Source organism: Cantharellus anzutake (assembly GCF_015039405.1).
Source record: "Cantharellus anzutake strain C23 chromosome Unknown EI90scaffold_4, whole genome shotgun sequence".
In the NCBI taxonomy this organism is placed as follows: Eukaryota; Fungi; Basidiomycota; class Agaricomycetes; order Cantharellales; family Hydnaceae; genus Cantharellus; species Cantharellus anzutake.
Genome location: NW_024066954.1, coordinates 1,080,282 through 1,099,251, shown reverse-complemented (window position 1 = coordinate 1,099,251; position 18,970 = coordinate 1,080,282). Strand labels below are relative to the sequence as shown.

The following is an 18,970-nucleotide window of genomic DNA, read 5'->3' as shown; positions in this document are numbered from 1 at the left end:
TGCTGGTGGGAAACCTGTTTATGTTCAGTAAGCAAAACTCCTTCACGAAACATCGTCATACAAATCGATGATAAACCCCGCGAGAAGAAAAAAAGATACAGCGACGCAATTAAGAGAAACTATTGCAAAGATCATTGCTGAGCGCGGCGCGGATTTTGCTAATCTTACCATCGACAACGTTGAGGAATTAGAGCCGTCTGAGGAAGTGAGAAGGGATGAACATGGCCCTCCAGACAAAGAGGGCGACATAACCTATGACGAGCTCTCGAAGCTGCGTCAAGAATTATTAATTAAACTTGAGTGAGCTGATAGTCGTATTCATTCGCGTTTCCAGGGAACTGAACCGCGGTAGCACTGCCGGCGGTGAGCTGTCTCAGGCTCTCGATGTTGTCAATGCCCTTTTGTCTGCAGGGAGCTCCTCCGAGGCACCGATTCACCCAATATTGTCGAAGGGTGCAATTGGCGTAACCGCCATGTATCCAGAAGATGAGAAGCCTTCCTCCAAAGCCCTCAACGAGCAGATTGTTATTGGGACTAAGGATCGATCGTTGAAGGATGCATCAGATATCATATCACGCGCCGCCGACCATATCGATTCATTTGTTGGCCGGGCAGAAATCCACTGGGGACAAGCACTTTCCTTGAGGAGTGCAAATTGGCCACTGGTTCCGAAGCTTCCCCAAGCGTCTCAAAGCCGGGGGCGAGCCGAGTTGGGGAATGCTCGAGATTTCCTAATATCCTATGGATTGGAGCATTGCACGTCCCCGCCTTCTTTCTCGCATCCTCCCGTTGACTTACCAGCCCATCCTAGCCCCGACCCGGTTCAGGCGGCAAGCCACGGCTCTACTTAAAGAGGATGCCGAGGACCTGGAAGATGGAAACTCCCTTAATTTTACCTTAAGGCAACACCGTCGCCTAAAAATCAGCATTGCGTCACAAGATGATAATCAATCCTACTCCAATATGATTGATTTGGTTCAAGACCATGAAAGCGCGTCACTCGAGAATCGTGTTTCTGTGGCCCAAAGAGAAATCGTTGAGCAGGAAATCTTCGCGGAGGTGCGTTTCCCAGGGCAGCTCCTACAAAATTGCCCTCATCTTCTTTCATCCAGCTCATACGAGAGGCTGGAACTTTTCCAAGTGCCGCTGCAACTGTTTCGGAGACAAGAATAACGATGATGGCAGCCAAAGATATTGAAGCTAACTTTGAGCTGGTCTGCACCGCCCCATACTCGCTTCTGTCCATACTAAATTCTTGACAGATCCGCGTGGACGATCCTGATATAAATGATCCCAAGATAGAAGATGACTCGAACAGCCCAAACGCACTCATTTGCTCGCTATTGTCAGATGTCCTCGTGTTACTATTAATCCGCTATCATCGCTACCAACAATCACGGTCGCACCCAAGGTCCCAGCTAGCAAACAAGGTCGATGCTCCCTTTTCCCCTTCCAGAGTTTTGCGTCCTCCGTCTGTTCTGGCTCCGATCGTATCGTTGCTTCAGTACTACTCGTTTTGCGTGTCTCTGAAAAGGTTGTTCGAGGCGCTGCAGGTAGGATTAACTGAGGTGGGGGTCCCCTGCAACGTCGTCTTCACGGCTGTTGGCAACGACCCGACGGAGCTTATTAGTTCCCTCTTAAGTTATCCGGAAATGAATCATACTCCTTCTGACAACTCATCCTCGTGGATAGGTGTAGAGGTTACTGGAGAGGCTCTCGTATGGATCGATGACAAGTGAGTCCTCCACCGAAGATCCGGCAGAGCAGTGGTTTACCGACGTTCCGACAGACACTCCCTACGATTCACATTTTCATCACCCACATCTCTCACAGCGCACCTTCCCCATAGTGATTTCAGCATAACAGATCTGGCCGTGATGCGCGATCTGCTGCGGACTGAAGTTGGCGTCCGTATAATCACGAGTTTAAAGGATGATGCAGAGCGCAGACTAGGGGGTAGATGGGCGATTGAGAGTTTGGAATCTGAATGTATCGCGGAATGGGGGAGCAAGTGTTAATGCAAGTGGTCCTTACTGCATCTTATAACTGACCATCTAATGGCTTTGTTTGTAGGCGAGTCAGAGTCCGGTTCGATGACAATTTCAAGCTGAAGTGTCGTGTTTACATCCAAACTCCCACCGAGGATGGTGGCGTTCGAGCACGTACGGAGGAATTTGGCGTCTTCCCTTCGACCACTGGCACACTCAAGTCATGGTTCCGAGCTTTGTGTCGGTCCCTCAAAGCGGCATGAAACACGATCCAATTGCATGTGTACGTTTATAACCATCCCTGTGGCAAGTTAATATTTCATGCAGGACCAGGCGGACAGATTTTCATGATCAAGTTCCCTGCGCGACGTACGCCTCTGCCAACTCTCTGCCGAGAGACACAGGGCACGCCCACCCCTTACCGGGCGCCACTCTCAGCGTACACTTATGTGATGCGGTAAACTGAGTGAATAATATTCCCTTGAGGCTTGGGCACGTGGACATCCCTCGACGGCCGCTCGATGAGGCGCAATGAATTGCCCCGCGGGCAGAGACCGCTACTGCGCCAAGGGAAGTTTGCAAGATGCGAATGGACCTAAATGCTGTTCGAACGCGATGTGAGCTTAGTGAGATCGAACGAGCCTCCTTACTCGTAAATGCGGCGCGCACCACATGCTTGGGCGCACCGACCACATTTGTACCTTAACGATATCCGCTGAATATATGATCTGGGAGGTGCCAAATCCCAGTCTTTGTGCTATGGACAGGTGCGCATCAAAGACGACATATCGAGGTACGCCCTCGGCAATGACAACTCCCAAACAGAATGTTGCCGCTGAAAGGATTCAACTTAGCGAAGCAACCCTTAGTTACCATACGTTTCGTGAATGAACATGGCTAGCCGACCAACGTGTAAATCAGCAGCGTGCTGGCGCGGATACGAGGTTCGGCTTCAAGGAAACGAAGAAATGCCCCGGAATCAGCCCATTACCCATGCCGCACCACACAAAAATGGCGCAGATTCTAGGGAAGAGTGTTGCAGCATCTGGAGTCAAGTCCAAATGACTTCGGTCTAGGTCGAGTCCGTTCAGTTGCATGAGGCAAACTAACCTAAAAGCAATTTGTTGTCAGTAGGGTGTCCCACAGGACTGCATCACAACGATGCAAGCGAGTTACGGTTTCAGCCTTTGTGGGCGAATGACCCGAAGGGTATTCTCCGTGGTGCCTGGAAGCCGGAAATTCCGCACAGTTGTCGGCTTATTGGCTCTGCGAAGCTTTTCAGACCGGCTGGTCCGTTTCCCGAAGCAGTTCTGCTCAGGGTGTCTAAGTGTCCAAAGCGACCAGGTATTTCTGCCTGGAATCGCCGCCTAGCAGTTTGGCAATGGATATTTGGGGATCTGAGGGCGGCTGAGAGCCCTTAGGCAGGACTCCAGTAACCACAGATCCCAGTGATTCGTTCCTGATAGAATCTCAGTCATCCTATGTTACGAGACGTGAAGGTTGATTTAATTTGCCATCAGTCTTTCAAGGTGCCGCGACCAATCCGGATCGAAATAAGAATAACCATGAATCTGCCGCAAACGATTGGCCGGAATATGGCTATCCGTGCTGGTGCTAGTCAATCCGTTGACCTCCTGAGCTCCCACGCACTAATAGAGACAGGCAAAGATGTAGTACATATGCACAAACCAGCCGGGAATTACATAGCCAAGCCTGAGAAGTAGATCATGATCATTTCACAGTTTCATGGATTTAAATATTTCTAGTGCGGTCTATCAATAGAATCGTGTTAATAATCTAGGCAAGATGAGAGAGCAGGAACAGTAAACCTTGGCATCCATATTAATCCCAGCGGCCTTGAACTTTTCCATCGTCACCTGTGTTGCCTCTCTCACTTCCGGCATAGAAAGTATCTTGATTAGTGACATGGGGCCCGGTAACTTCCCCTCGTCGAGCCGCACTCCTTCAAATTACATGGTCACGGGCTGACAATCTCAGACTCAGAGCACATACCATTTTTCTGAAGGATTTGGGCCAAGTGCCTCAGTGAGTCAATGACTTCAGGACTTTCTAAGACTTTCTGCAAAGCTGGGTGTGAGAAAGATTTTTGCGCTATCTCGTGCCCATCCTTTGGGTCTGCATAACGAAAAGAAGTAGTCGAGAAGGATCGGCGCAAAGCAGTGTGAGACAGCTTCGAAACTAGTTTAGGCAGTGTACCCGCCCTCAGAAGTAGGGCCGCTCTCAGCATTGATGGGGTCGTTCAGCCCTTGACAAGATCCCCAAATCCCCAAGGTTGTGAGTCAAGCTCGCGGAAGTTGTTTCGTCTTGTTTGGGTCGAGACGCGTCCCGGTCACGATCAAACCTACGAAAGATCCATACGCCGTATGTCTGAAAATCGAGACGACGATGCGCCTGAGCACGTGCTGCCTTCGACGCATTACTACTCTGTAGAGTATCCCGGCTACGTAGAATCAACGTCTGTGGACAAAGCAGTGGCTGCTTTAGGCGGAATAAAGTCTCTCGACGCGTCACTCCGGAAGCATGCTCAGCCAGCGCCAGCGCCTCAGTTATGGCTTCAGCCAGGGAACCTCTTTGCTCATCCTATTCAGGGGAATATTGTGAAAACTAATAAGCTTGTGCTCGAAGTTATTCAGAGGAAGAAGAGGAACAGAATACACACTCATGAGGAAGAGGCGGAGGGGGAATTTACTGCAACTATTATTGGATCTGCGAGTCGTACCATTAGATTCAGGGGTCTGTACTAGTCTGCTTGGCTCTGATCGCTGTTCCCTTCATGAATGTTCTTCAGCTTTGGCGGATTTCCATTTCCAACCTGACCCCAATGACCGGATATCCCAACTTCGCGCTTCAGCAGAGACCATGGATGGTGTGCACTCTCAATGTGAAGCCATTATTTAATTGAGGACCAAGGTTTTTTAGCGCGCCAATTTCAGGGATTCACGTTTGAACCTGAGCTTGAAGATTATGTTGTGCAAGAGCCACCATCCGGGAAGGAATATGTCGAAGGTATCACAGAACCCGAGTCTCCTTCCAAATGGCCATCACGAAGCAATTTACGCCTCATGCCACCACCGATTTTGAGTCGGCAGACGATCCCCCAGGTTTACAAGTAATAGTACATTTTTCACATTTCGTTCTCTTTCGATATTTACGTGGGACGCAGCTATAAGGCAAATCCTACCTCTATCGTTCAAACTTTTACGGACAAGAAGACTGGTCTAGAAAAGCAAAGGCTCCTCAACAAACGCCGTTATAGTGGTGTGGGCGTTACATTTATATCCACAGACGAGCCCGTACGAACATATTCTCATATTATAATGTTAAGACTTGACCTTTGATTTTCAGACTCCCGAAGAGCCGCCATCGAACGTTGTAGCGAAAGAATCACAGGTAGATGAGAAACTTCTACAAAGGGTTAAAACAGTGAGTATCGAGGAGGATGTTGGTCCTTGACACTCAAATACTCCCAGGTATTCCAAACAAGACCCATTTGGTCGCGTGTTGCTCTTCAGAACCAATTGAGTGCCAGGGAAGCGAGGGATCTCCAGCAGTATGCTGATGACCTGCGACTTCGATGTACCACTTATAATCGTTACGGTTCCAACCAGGAATTTGAACGCAAAGAACGTGTACAGTTTGGTGGGGTATCAATTCAGAGATGGTCCCTACCACGACTTGCTCGTTCGATATGGCTATGACCCTCGCGTGAACTCGGACAGTAGAATGTGAGGTCACCTTCACTAGATCTCTTCTTACTGCGCTCCTGGACACTGATGTTGCCTTCTCAGCTACCAGCGTATTTACTTTCGGAGTGTAGAATCTGCGGTACCGAGGAATAGACGACCAGGGGGGAAAACTGAACCCGTCGATAACACCGGTCCATCCGGTAGTGCCTTGCCACCAACAACGACACCTACGATCGAAAGAAACATGTGCGTCCCTAGACAATTTTCTCCAGTGTTCTCTGTTCATTCATTTGGATTTCGCCCGCACCTCTCGATTATCGGGCAGAAAATCGCATATTTATGACGGAAAGACGATGATTCCGGGAATGTCAGGATTTCAAGTCTGCGATATCGTCGATCCAGTTATCAAGTCCTTACTTCAGGATCCAAGTTATTGGCGAACAGAATTTGACGTAGGCTTCTATCCGCCTTTTTTTGGAGTAGTTGTGCCTAATTTCGTCTTTGCTTATGTGTATGTGAGTAGGATACGGATGGCTGGTGGCAGAGTGCACCACTCACACTCATACGAGCCCTTATGAGGAAGAAATACGAAGGGCTTAGTAAGGGCATTATCTACACAGACGAAGAGTGCATGGCCTCTTGGGAAGAAGCAGTCGTTACACCACCTGAGGAAGAGGATGGACCCGATGAAGATGAAGATGGGGGGGAAGAGTATGAGGGAGGAAGGCTTAAGAAGAGTGGAAAATCTTCTGTGCTGAAAGGCAAAGCTGCCGTTCGATTAAAGAAGTATACAAAGAAGAGGAATCGAGCGAAGGCTCGGTTGACGGAAGATGAAAGAAGGGTGAGCCCTTATTTTCATCTCAATTTTTGAGAGAGAGAGATGTGTACTATACTGAACATTTGGTCTTGTTTGTTTGTTTCAGGCGGCCAGACTCCAGGCCCAGCTCAGAAGGGAGGATGACACAGGCAGAGAGATGGATATTGGTTGATCTGAAGAAGACGCAACCCTCCTTGGCCTGCTTGGACCAATCAATACTAATGTTAAGATTATTTGCATGGGGCATGCCTACCGTGATAAAAAGCTTGTTGGCCCCATTCATCACCGCTCCGCGTAAATTGCCCAGTCGCTTTAATCCGCTCAATACGCTGCGCGCTCCGTTCTCAAGCCATTAATGCATAGACTGAACATGAGAGTACTTTCTTTACATGTGCATGTCAAAAATGATATAAGCGGAGTAGAAGGTAAATCCGTTGCACACATATACACAGGATGCAATTCGGAGGAGGTGAGAGCGGGAAAAGTCGTGTAAAAAAATGGAATGGGATTAAGCATCTTCGGTTTCGATTGGGGCAGCCTTTTCGGTCGCATCACCTTCGGTCTTCCCCTCGGTTTCTGCCTTGGCCTTGGCCTCTTCTCTGCGCTTTCGGGCCTATTCGAAGTGTTGATTTGGGTTTATCAGTCCGGGGATACCCCGCCAAAAAAAAAAAAAAAAAGCAGCAAAGATTGGACGGGTTATGGCCATGACTTACCATCCCTTTTAGGACGCGTTTATGGTTTCGCAAGAACTTGGGATCCATCTAACAAAAGGCGAGCCACGTTAGTCGGTATCGGTGCTCATGGTGAATGTGTTGAAAGCGGAGAGAGAAGGTGTGAAGTGTGGCTATAACTTACACCCTTCATTGTGTTGAGACCCGGTCCTCTAGCCTTCTTGATACCATTCCGGTGAGCCCTTTAGAAGGGTAGACAAGAAGTGCGCAAGGAAACAACGACCGGAACCGAGCGATAGGCAACCGAGAGAGAACGGAAAGATTCCATCCATAAGCATCCACGTCCACGATGATGTGCGAAGCGTATTGGAGGATTACTTACTTGCGGTTCTGGTTATGATTTGTATGACTATAAATGTCAAGAAATGGAAGAGAAAAATGAGCATTCCTTTTCCACCAAAGTGATGCGAATAAATGTGACGACCCACTTCTTAGACTTGGCCATCGGGGTGTTGTAAACAGGGCCGGAGAAGTCCTACAAGATGAATATCCCATCTCAGCAATCATCCAATCCCTCCTCTCCGACCATGCTGCATCGAATTTTTTTTTTTGGGAACGGGAGGGACAAACTCACAGAGTTTATGCAATGACCGACGTGGAAAGAGTGTTACAGAATTGGACGGCCTCTGGAAATTGCCGTAAACTCGGAAAACTGTACAGTAACGTTAGTTCTTAATTAAGCGCTTGGCGCTGGCTTGGATCCTTGGAGGGAATCCTTCAATGTCGAACTGGTTCTTGAAAGAAAGCAATGTACCCTAGCTAACTGGATGGTCTAAACGAAGATTGGAACCCAGACCACGAGATACACGCTGGATCCCAGGCCCGCGGTTTCAGCTCCCTGTTATTCGTTCCTGGACAGCTGTTGAAGCAGAAATGTCGGGTGCTTACGTTGTGGTCATAAACTTTCACTTGGTCGCTGTCGCTGGGGAAACTCAAGGGATGGCTGTATTGGCTTCTTCATTGCACGAGATGGAGAGGATGGCTTTCACTTCATCATAGCAGTTTTTTGGCCAGTGCTCATCGCCCTCTCTGTTGGTTTGGATGCAACGTATTGCTTCGCTCCTCTAAAGACGTGTAGTTGTTTGGGGATCTCTTTTGGGGTGCGGAAACCGCTTGTCAGAGCTCGCTTTTGGCCCTCGGTCCCAACTATCTATCTGGATTGAAAGTTGTTGGAGATGGCACAAACACGGCAACATAGGAACTAAATCCGGGTTCGATCTCTCGGGTGAAAACAATGATTCCCCTTGAAATTCGCCCCTCCCTTGGGGTGGTTGCATACAGACAAGGTCTCCTAACCAAGCCCATAATTAAGGCCTAACACGGATGTCCCTCCTCCATGTTTACGGAGAAATTTGTATTAGAGAAAGTTTATTCTAATGCTCCCGACACTCATCGATCGCTGACGAGCACAGGAGTTAGCATCGTTTCTGTACACCTACCAATCGGCTTATGCGTGAGGGCACTAACCTGTAGGGAAGCTCGAAGTCGCGCTTCATCCTGTTGCATGCAGCAGCCCCGCTCGCTCTTGTCGTGATACTGTGTTCGACAGTAGCACCACCACCAGCAGTGCCGTTGAGCTTCTTAAGGAAATTAAGAGCTTTGGGGAAACCTTGCATCTTCCCCCTCCTTCCGTCCATACTAGCTCCAAGAGTCTGTCCAATTCGGTCCGTTCATATATATATATATACCACCTCACACCCTTGGATCAAAAACGTGGCACTTTTTCCCTGCGCAAATCACGGAATTTACGAATCGCGCGTTCACATTATGTAGAGTCCACTTACCCACCAACCTGCCTAACAGGTTTCGATTGGCTCCACCGGCCGGCAATTTGCCAAGCATGCGTGCGAGGTGAAGAACAAGGCCACCAGGCAGGTCCTCCCTGATCAGATCCACCCCGGGCCTAGTTGGGCTGCATGTAACTCGTAAACTGCGTTTGTCGAATCTCTCCGCATACCTCACCCTCACGGCCAGAATTAAGAGTTGTTGTTGCAACGAAGCATGGGGCAGAAGCATATATATATATATGGCCAATTCGCGAACGAGGAAGTCCGCGAAGCGCAAGCCGCATCCCCACTCTGGAGGTATGTGTGTATGTTGGAAGGGCGTTTATCGCTTAGGGAATTAACGTATACTCGTTCTTATCTCGATCTCCAGCCCCACATATCAGTTCCGTACGTATCCGTAATCCCACTCGTCTCCAACCCAACCTTCGCTCGGCAGCAACTCGCTCTGATTACATGCAGGCAGTCCATATTCACGCCACCCACAAGCTAGCTTGGTATCTGCATGCATGTAGTCGCACTACCGGCCCCCAACTACCCCCCCACATGCACTTGCAGGTAGTTCTCTCGATCAGCCCCCAGCCTCTAGATCCCCACTACCTAATTTTTTCCTTCTACATACACCGAATCCATCGTTTGGATATATCCGCATATCTCTTAAATGCTTTTTTCCCAAACCCCAACGGGCGCCGCCAACATCATGCACAAAGACAATCACGAGAACCCACACGTACACAGACCCACAACACTATATAGACGAGAGTGCAATTAATTGGTTCAAGCATATAACGTGGTATGGAATTCCGGTAAAACACCATGAACGTCTTGATGGTAAAATATTACTCTAATCATGGTCAAAAATGAGAGTATTTTTACTATGCATCTTTCAAATGGTTTTTTTTTCGCGACTCCAATTTCCCTCTATGTGCACCGTACGGTTCATTATGTGTTTTAAATCATACCACTGTCCTCCCTCTAATTACGTATAGCATCTTGAACCTGAACTCACTATGCATGTGGCAACCCTGATGAGTCCTTCCCTGTTGGTATGCAAGCTGCTTCTTTGATGTTGGAGCAACATTGACACGCGATGTGCGGCTGACATTGCTAGGCTCCAAGTTCGGGAACAGCATACTCCTCAGTACACTCCCCAAGAACGAGGCAACCAACCAGACAAGTGGTCCCTCACGAGTTTCCCAAAGCCTGCTCAATAGCCATCGGTTGATTAGATTTTATATAATATTATATATATATTAAATTGTATGGACATCAGCTCAACTGCATAACACATATTAGCTAGCCCCTTATGTTGTAGCTGAGTTCAACTGTCGAGACTACAAAGGGTCGTCTAGTGAAATCCCGGCCCATTCTGCAGTGTCCTTCAAACATTTACCTGAGATCATTCAGAAGCCCCTCTGGAGAGCATGGATCGACAGCCGTAACAAGTGCAGGACACGTCTCTGGAACCAGACGCGCGCGCGCGTTGCGACCTGCTTGGTAGTTCAGCCAGAGGTTCAGCAAGACCATGAGCATGCCCAGTGCGGAACAAACAGACGGGCGTGCATGCTTGCGCAAGTCCTGAATATTGGCTCGCTCATGCTCAACTAACTCTTTTTTTTTTCTTTGTTCTTGCAAGTCCTTTTAGCACAAAGGTTTGGTTGCATGCAATTCACGTACCAAGAAACTCAAAAGACTGAGCTAGTGAAACATGTCCAACATCACGATCCTGTCTCATGAGACGAGTGCAATGAGTGATCTTCAGTGTCATAATTTCCCTCGTACCCCAGCGTGAAAGCGTTAGGGTACATGGAGGGGAATTAAGCGTGTGACAAGAAAGATATCTCACCTAGCTCAGTCCCGCTAGCTGTATGTACGTGAACCGAGGAACACGAAGAAACCTTTCGCAATTAGGAAGTCTAGCCAGTCTTAAGAATTCCGGGGGGGGTGAAATACGACAAGAACTAAAGTGGCTCCTTACAATCAGATGAAACTCAGTAAGAATGCTAGCGCGAACATCTTGAAAAAAAAAAATTTATACCGACCACAGGCCTTCGAATTAATACCATCATTCTTAAATCGCACCACCCCCCCCAGCAGCACGCCCAACCCATGGCGTACGTACTCTCCTGAGAACTAGGTATGCCGCAAAGGGATGGGAAAGGGGCGAGCCGATCACGAGCTTGGGGGGTGGGGGGAGGACATCAAGGTAAGGTAAGGCTTGGCTTGGAGCTTGAACCATGAATGAACGATATATCGGCCCCTCCGGCTATAGCCATGTTGCGTTATCTATTGAGAGAATAAAAAAAATTTGTGAGATTTACGGTGACAGGAGTGCAAGAGACAGGATCCCCCTCACAATATTGGCACGTTTTTGCCCGGCCGTTGAGCACCAGTACTTGGGAAGGGCAGCTGATAGCATTTCAAATGATGGAGTACTTCATGCATGGCAGCGTCTCTGCCCATGCAGATTACTTATTGGCTCAGCAGAACGAAATGACATGAACAAAGGCACACTGGGATCATTAAAGGACTGTACTTTACGGTCTGTTAGGTCGGAAGTTGGAAATAATGAGTGTCCATGGGTTGACTGCGCAACGATCGCTGCCACGCTATCCCTCGAGTAAGTAAGCGGGTTGGCCCTGAGCGATAAGGTAGCACAGCTTCTAGCTGCACTCTAGCCGATGACGTAAAACGAACCAGTCTTTCACGCGCTAAAAACGACGTCACAAAATGTTTGATCCACTGTGAGACTTTGCGTCACCAGTAACTGAGATTGGGAGACCAAGTTACCAGAGATAAACATGTCGGGGTTGGCCGACGGATATGTTGTGCGTGTGAAATACGTGTATGTACAAAGGACGGCACGCCATCGCTGACAAAAAAAAAAAAAGCGGGAGTTGGAAGGTCAGAATATTCCACCCCCTCCCAACTCTTAGCACAAGAGAAAAGAATAAAACAAAAAAAAAGGTTTCCGCACAAGTACTAAGCAAGTTTGTAAAATTCGTGTATGTTAGATAATGCGGTAGTTGTTTGCGGTTGCGTTGGTTTGATGAGGTTGGGGGGTATACTGTTGTGCGACATATAAAAAACGTGTATGGTTCTTTTCGTGCGCGCGCACGCACGCACAGAAATATGATCAGACCGACCTATCGAACTGATCGGGATTGAAAGAGAATGAGAAGAAAAGGAATCAGATGAATAGGCAAAATGGGACACGTTCGTTAACAAAGGAGAGTCAAGAACTTGGGGGTATATGGAACACGGGTATCCAGATGGGAAAGAGAAGAAAAGAAATATCGATATCGAACACGTCTGACGCGGCAACGTGTCAGAGGGGGAGGGGGGGGGGGGGGGGGGAACAGCCACGGATGGGGGAAATTGCCGTAATGTAGAAGTGGGACAAATAAGGAAAGCTTTCGCTTTCCATAACGGAACATTGGACAGGAGAAGAGAAGAGGCCAAGTCCCAAGAGGACTCCACAAAGGCGAGCGCTAGCACCCAATCAGGTGCTGGTGCAATCCGATCCGATCATGTCACCGGACGGGGGCAACGCACATCATGCGTCGCTCATGACCGACCGGTTACCAGTCGCATCATCCGGTGGTCATCATGATAGCTGGGACCGATACTCTTCTCCGAAGTCACACAGCCCAAGCTTCTAGCGCCGTGTGCCCCCCCATGCCGAGACATCGCGCTCAATCCCCACCCACCCCTGCATTCCCACCGCATGTGTCCCCCCTCGTACACATGCAAATTTCAATTCTCCCACTCCCACTCCATGAAAAAAAAACAAAAAAACAAAAAACGAGAACGGGGTCAGCTGAATGAATGGTAAGAACCGGGATATGTGGGGCATCATTATGTAAGTTCGAATCCGCCCAAAAAGGACGAATGATTTGCAAATTCATTTGAAAAGTTTCTCCATCGGCAGACAAATTATCGATTTCTCGATTTGGTAGGTTGTTCGGAATTAGGGAGATTGGAGATTGAGCTGGGTAAGAGAACGAGTGCGTGGACGATCGGTGCGAATGGGGGACGAGATGCTGCTAGTCGAGCTTTGCTGTATGATAACTGAACGTCAGCTCTTCGTTCACTCAATAATCGAGGAAATATGACCCACCGAATACGACTAGCTCCGACAAGAGTTCTCACTTATCTCCTTGTCATCGACAGAACCTCACCCATTCCGACTCGTTTCTCCCCATCCTCCTCCTCATCTTCAGATTCACCAAACGTAGTAGTAGCATAAGAAGGTTGACCACCCAATGAGACTTGGATAGAAGGAATGATACGTCCTGATCCCGCAAGGGCTGCTCGTTCGCAAGGACTCGAAGAATAGTAGAGGTGACTATTGGCATTTGCACTTTGACTCGCACTTGAATGGTGGTGGTGGGGTTGGGGTTGAGAGGAAGATGATGAGAGGGAACGAAGTTTTGCTCTCACTGATGTGGTCTTCGTTCTAGGTGGGAGAAGTGTTCCAGGAACGGAGAATGAGAGTGATTGAGGTGATGGAGGTGAAGTGGAAGAAGTAGAGGAAGTAGAGGAAGGAGGAGCGCTGTACTCGGCATGATCAAGCCAGGCTGATGTTGGATGGGTACTTCCGTCTGCTGCCAGTATCGGTATAGGTGGGGGTAAGCTCGAGTGAGGGGACGTTGAATGATAGGATGAAGGTATAGAAGCGGTAGAAGTGGAAGTCGTCATTTGAAAGAGGAAAGGAGAGTTGCGCAGACGTGGAGGCACCGGTCCGTCCGTTATGAGTGGACCTGTAACATTGTTGATGCGACGTGAGAGAATGGAGTGGGCAGAGGACGTTGATGGGTTTGGCATCGTGTGTGTGTGTGTGTGTGTGCTGTAGCGCGTAGCGCAGTTGTGTGATGTGGAGACGGTAGTGCGGGAGTTCGGGTCAAAGAATGTTTGTTAATGAGCTAAATGGACGCTCTTCGTTGTTCAACGATGACGAAGAGGGGAGAATGAGATGAAAGTTGACGAAAACGTGATGCGTGTAAGTGATGAGGACAACAGTTAGCTCGAAACTCTTCGACGGGGGGGGGAGGGGGATATATGTACAACGCCCAAAACGCACCTTGGTCGTCACCGTCACCCGTTGTCGTCAATAAGAGCGGTCTATTTGAATGTTTCGAGGGAACCAGTGATAACCTTGAAGACCTCCCCCCGAAAAAAAAAAGAACCTTCTTTTTAAACTCACAGCCCATGGGAAAAAAAAAAATATATGTAGAAATAAGTAATAGCGTCAACATTTCCTCTTTTTACTTAATCAACAATACAAATGGGCCCTAATCTTGAATCTTCAATTCAATTTGCTTCCATCATCTCAATTTAATATATAACACTCAATTAAGATAGACTTGATGGAACACCGCCTCCTCCCTCGGGATACCCCGGAACGCATGCGAGCTCGCCTGTACATAAATGGAAAAAAAAAGTGGGAGCCAAAAGCACCAAATTGAATCGAATGAGTTGGGGGGATTTCATGAGGATATATTTTGTAAGCTTGGGGAGAGACGTTTTTCACTTATGTAACCTCAACAATATTATGGAGTCAAATTCAAGTTGTTGTCTCACATCGCCGACGCCGACCAGATTGCCGAACTCATATTTTCCACCGGCCTGCTTTCCATATTATGTATGACACAACAATTTTCGGCCAATTTCTTGCCGGCCGGAGGACTGGGCCGCGAACGATCTCCAGCACGATAACGATACACAAGCAGTCGTCACGATATATATATGAACCCCCCCACCATGCATCCCTGTATTATTTGTACCAAGGATGTTCCAGGTGCTGCAGCTCCAACGTTACATAATGGATATACCCACCCGCAGCACATCCTATTGAACCACATGATATTCACAGCTTCAAGAATATTGTCTCTCGTCATCTAGCCTTACTGGATACGTACTCCTACCAACCTTCTCGTCCTGAAAGTCCTCCATTCCACTCAATGAACCTATTCCAGTCGCTTTGAGCCAATTCACAATAAACCTCAGCCCTGCACCACCAAGGAACATTGCCTCCGCATGCGTTGCTCCTTCATGAACGAAAACGGTCTTCGAGTCGACGTCGGTAAGACCGTGAAAAGCAAAGTACCTTCGCACTCGCTGCCATGCATGGTTAGTCAGTTACGAGAACGACTTGTTATCAGTGGAAACTTGGACAAAGCGTGATTGTAGGTAGCCCAGACAGACCTTGGCAGACACAATTTGATCTCGACCACTGAGAAAAATTCGAGTACGATATGCGTCGTGGGGATGTGGAATCTCTTGAAAGAATAAGGTGTTCGCCGACCACTGAAAGTAGAGCATAAATTATACTTCAGTAACTGTACAGAGGTCAGAAACAAAAAAAAACTTACATCCCAGTTGCGCTGGATATAATTCGCTATTCCCATTTCCGATGCAACGAAATACTTCGATAACGCCTCAACACCCTACATCAACAAAAGTAGCGTAGCAGCCAGGCCAGTGTGAGTGGTCAAACAATTAGGCATGTTGTCGCGTAACAACATTTCGGTCGGTCGGACTCACATTACTGGGAGCTTTGTACACAAAATTATAGCACACATCTAATGACATATATATTACGTCAGTTTTGGATTGAGCCAAATATGTCAGGACGCCCAGGAAAAGAATACCTCCTTCCCACAAACAGAAGATGACTGGGTCAACAAAACATGAGCGGAAAATGAGTTCAGGATTACTCTTCAACAGCCAAGCATGCAGCGAAGTCCCACTAGAATGAACCCAGCATTAAGCCTAGTAAGTGAAAATGCCAAAAATAAATAAATAAATAAAAGGAACTAACTTTGAATGACTTAACACAGTAACCTGTGGTCGGTTTTCAAATCCAGCGATGCTACACGCCATATATATGAGTAAACGAAGGTCTCTCAATATTTCATCCTTCCTTGGAGGGTGGATATGATTAGGATGGAAAATTGTCTGACTGATATGTGGCTGAATGGGTATCAAGACGATGCGGTTTGCGAGAGTCGTGTCGCTTAAGATGTTGTTGATGAAGACGAGGTGTTGGACGAGACCAACGCCAACGCCATGCAAGAATAGGATAGGTGTTCTATCTTCGTCGCCTCGAGGCATATCCAATGGCCCGGAAGGAATGCGAATGAGATAACTGCATATTATTCACGAAATAAGTGTGCTGGAAAGGGAGAGGGGGGAGGGGGAGGGGGGTCCATCAGGAATGACGTACTCAAGTCCCCCGATGGTGCCGTACTGCACGCCGTGTCTCCACTCGTACCACCTAAGGGCACCGAAACCTGCCAGATTGACAACAGCATACACGATAGCGGGCCGGTTTTCCACGTTGAGTGGGTCAAGAGAGATCCTCAAAGGCGTCAAATGGGGTGTTCCATGAGGTGGATGTTCGGATATCTCAGCACCAGCTCTTTTCTCTATCATTTTTATGATGCTTTCGATGTGAACCTTCTGACCTTCGGACAGCGTCTCATAGTGTGCCGTAAACATAGACCAACCAAGCCACGATCGCATACTCTTTCGAGATATGCTCGACCATGGATGCTTGTTGAACCACGTTCGAAGGCTGTTCCGGAAGTCAATTGCCCGAGGGTCAGCGCGCTCAAGGAAGGGGATGTCTTCTTCTTCTAGTTTTGTTGCATGTCCCAGAACCCCAGAAGGTGGAGGGTACGAAAGTGGTGATAGAAAGGGTTCGGGAGATACGATGGGCTTGCCGGATGTTGTGTCCGTATGAAGGTGAAGGATGTGACTAAACTGTTTCCGCAGGATATCGAGATCTGCTTGGGCCACGTTGTGGGCTCTACTGGATAAAATTGCTACTATTATGGTGTTGTAAATCGAAAATAATATCTGTACCCGCCCGAGCAGCTGGTTGTTATTTAAACAATAGAAGAGAAGATTTTTTTTTTTTTTTTTTATATTTACCTCTATGATTGCCCAGAATGTTAAAGCACGTTCCCAGACTGATACGGCAGGAGATGACCTGAAGGAGAAGAAATGTCTCCATGCCTGACCAATAGCGATCAACCAGGAAAGCGGTGTGATGGCCTTGACAGGAATGATGACGACCATCGCGAGGTAGTATGTCCAGTGCCTTGGTGGTGGCGTGTATGGAGCGTCATCATCTAGATTATAAATGTCGTACTGGTCTTCCATACTGGCCAGGAGAGGGGGGGAGGGGGGCTAAGGAGGTCGTGAGGGAACGTTTAGCGCCAAAGCTGGCGTGGCATTCATGATCTGTGGGTCCGCCGGAGACGGAACTCCTACATTGAATAACAGATTTCATTGCATTTTCTTTTGTCTCATCACATGTTCTCTTCTGCATCTCTAGTTGGCCGAATATACTTGTCTATTTGTCTATCTCTATCTCCGGCTCGAGCTGCAGTCGCTATGACCGGTCCACGTAAGTTTTGAGACAGTTCGACTTGTATGTGTCCAAAGCGAGTCACTTTTGAAAAAAGTCAAAAGTCTGCTTCGCTGTAGGCAGGATACCAGCCTCTATAAGAATAGCTTCGCTGAATGCTGAATGAACGTCCAAACCCCGTGTGGCAACTCGGTCATGACCTAGCTCACTTCCAGCGTAAGAAGCAAGATAAAGACCTTCAATATGTTGGTTACGGCCTTTTTTCGTTGCACAATGCCAATCAGTTCACATGCGTGCGCGGGTGTAGCTGGTTTGCCAAGTCGGCTACATCTAAACGTAGCCTTTAAGGCTTTCCTTGGAGATTGGTCATCTTAAGATCTAGCTGCGACCCTGGACACAAGGGGTTGCTATAGTGCACCTTGCGATTGTCCCTTAAGCCGTGATCTTCGACACTTTCAGCATTCAGGTTCAAGGGACTCCCTCAGTGGAGTCAAAAGTATACGTATCCAACCAAACTAACACTATCCAACTACTTCATTATGTAGCAGTTTTTCATGAGGAAAGTGCAACCAAACCGCCCACCGAGGGTCACTTGGCGTACGTTGCACGGAAGGGCTCCCATACCTAATCCTGATCCACCGCATCCGGCCCTCCACTCCGTTGCTACCGCGTTTCCTATCGGACCTCCCGAAAAGCATCTTTCCATTGATTCCTGCTTTCTCGTTATATTACCAACCCAGTCCTCCAAGGATTTCATCGAATGTCCCCCCCTTTGTTTCGCAAGCCGACCCCAACCCCCTTCCGCTTTCATTGTGCCATGCCACAAGATAGGGAGAATTACTACCTAGTCTAGCCAAAGTGTGAGTGCAATAGTAGTTGCACTCATACTTGATTTGCCATCACGGAAATCTAATCTCACCTTACGACCGGTTATGTCCAAGCAATGGCTGGGGATTGATGCACACACAGCACACCTAGCGATATCAGCGACTCCACAATTTGATACAGGAGAACTCTCCAGTTGCCCAATGAATAATATATGCCTCACTGCCAAAGCCACCAAAACACACTGTATGTGGGTATCAAGGGTTCTGGCACCTGCAATTCCTTACGGAAGTCGATCATGTGCGCCTGGAGAGTCGCAACTTGCTTCCTCCTGCATATCATGCCACCTTGGTACATTTGCATGGAGTGCTGTCTTCGATCTTGCGGTCAGGGAATTTAACTGCAAAAATAAGCTTATATTCAGGCCACGCCGATATGTTCGTTCGCATCGATGAGAAGATTGAATTTGCAAACAGTTACATATTAAATATTTCTACTTCCGGTTCTCACCGATTCTGGCTTCAAGTCAATATATACACGCACAGTACTTGTGCTGGTATTCTAGACCACCAAAGGCCTAGTTCAAGGTCAATATGGTTCGTTGGAGAGAAGCGTCGAGCGTCTGCTTAGTTCAGATCGAATCGGAAAGAAATAATTTTCTTTCGGGTTCGATTCGTTCGTTACGTATTAATATTGACTCGCCGACAGACGTGCCGAGGCCGCTTATAATCATTACTTGCA

The 18,970-nt window shown here is 48.0% G+C and overlaps 7 protein-coding genes across 7 annotated transcripts; 4 read left to right on the top strand and 3 right to left on the bottom strand.

Annotated features, from left to right (window-relative positions):
- Positions 1–212: 212 nt before the first annotated feature.
- EI90DRAFT_3033937 (subunit 17 of mediator complex-domain-containing protein) lies at positions 213–2,743 on the top strand. Its single transcript, XM_039058485.1, has 8 exons — positions 213–300; positions 353–760; positions 828–1,059; positions 1,113–1,214; positions 1,263–1,735; positions 1,790–2,011; positions 2,074–2,271; positions 2,321–2,743. Exons 2-7 carry the CDS (start codon positions 474–476, stop codon positions 2,249–2,251), a joined length of 1,494 nt encoding a protein of 497 aa, XP_038922353.1. The 5' UTR covers positions 213–300; positions 353–473; the 3' UTR covers positions 2,252–2,271; positions 2,321–2,743.
- Positions 2,744–4,372: 1,629 nt separating this feature from the next.
- Positions 4,373–6,817, top strand: EI90DRAFT_3285568 (RNA polymerase III transcription factor IIIC subunit-domain-containing protein; the record flags this gene model as incomplete). The annotated part of the gene is made up of 11 exons (XM_039066973.1): positions 4,373–4,742; positions 4,798–4,875; positions 4,929–5,118; positions 5,173–5,302; positions 5,355–5,432; positions 5,480–5,559; positions 5,618–5,734; positions 5,798–5,941; positions 6,021–6,147; positions 6,219–6,536; positions 6,619–6,817. 11 exons carry the CDS (start codon positions 4,373–4,375, stop codon positions 6,682–6,684), a joined length of 1,698 nt encoding a protein of 565 aa, XP_038922352.1. The 3' UTR covers positions 6,685–6,817.
- A 203-nt stretch (positions 6,818–7,020) lies between these two features.
- Positions 7,021–9,283, bottom strand: EI90DRAFT_3150544 (uncharacterized protein; the record flags this gene model as incomplete). Its single annotated transcript, XM_039065668.1, has 4 exons — positions 8,711–9,283; positions 7,368–7,425; positions 7,226–7,273; positions 7,021–7,125 (listed from the first exon to the last, which is right to left on the bottom strand). Exons 1-4 carry the CDS (start codon positions 8,878–8,880, stop codon positions 7,021–7,023), a joined length of 381 nt encoding a protein of 126 aa, XP_038922351.1. The 5' UTR covers positions 8,881–9,283.
- EI90DRAFT_1737126 (uncharacterized protein) lies at positions 9,076–9,883 on the top strand. Its single transcript, XM_039052100.1, has 2 exons — positions 9,076–9,327; positions 9,401–9,883. Exons 1-2 carry the CDS (start codon positions 9,270–9,272, stop codon positions 9,781–9,783), a joined length of 441 nt encoding a protein of 146 aa, XP_038922350.1. The 5' UTR covers positions 9,076–9,269; the 3' UTR covers positions 9,784–9,883.
- Positions 9,884–12,360: 2,477 nt separating this feature from the next.
- EI90DRAFT_3033924 (uncharacterized protein) lies at positions 12,361–13,036 on the top strand (the record flags this gene model as incomplete). The annotated part of the gene is made up of 1 exon (XM_039058484.1): positions 12,361–13,036. A coding segment is annotated over exon 1 (215 nt), but the record flags the coding sequence as incomplete, so codon positions are not given.
- Positions 12,988–14,188, bottom strand: EI90DRAFT_1735743 (uncharacterized protein). Its single transcript, XM_039052098.1, has 3 exons — positions 14,111–14,188; positions 13,148–13,952; positions 12,988–13,087 (listed from the first exon to the last, which is right to left on the bottom strand). Exon 2 carries the CDS (start codon positions 13,852–13,854, stop codon positions 13,180–13,182), a length of 675 nt encoding a protein of 224 aa, XP_038922348.1. The 5' UTR covers positions 13,855–13,952; positions 14,111–14,188; the 3' UTR covers positions 12,988–13,087; positions 13,148–13,179.
- A 491-nt stretch (positions 14,189–14,679) lies between these two features.
- EI90DRAFT_2965783 (uncharacterized protein) lies at positions 14,680–16,988 on the bottom strand. Its single transcript, XM_039055540.1, has 7 exons — positions 16,966–16,988; positions 16,256–16,890; positions 15,851–16,177; positions 15,574–15,778; positions 15,402–15,476; positions 15,235–15,336; positions 14,680–15,147 (listed from the first exon to the last, which is right to left on the bottom strand). Exons 2-7 carry the CDS (start codon positions 16,552–16,554, stop codon positions 14,905–14,907), a joined length of 1,251 nt encoding a protein of 416 aa, XP_038922347.1. The 5' UTR covers positions 16,555–16,890; positions 16,966–16,988; the 3' UTR covers positions 14,680–14,904.
- Positions 16,989–18,970: the final 1,982 nt, after the last annotated feature.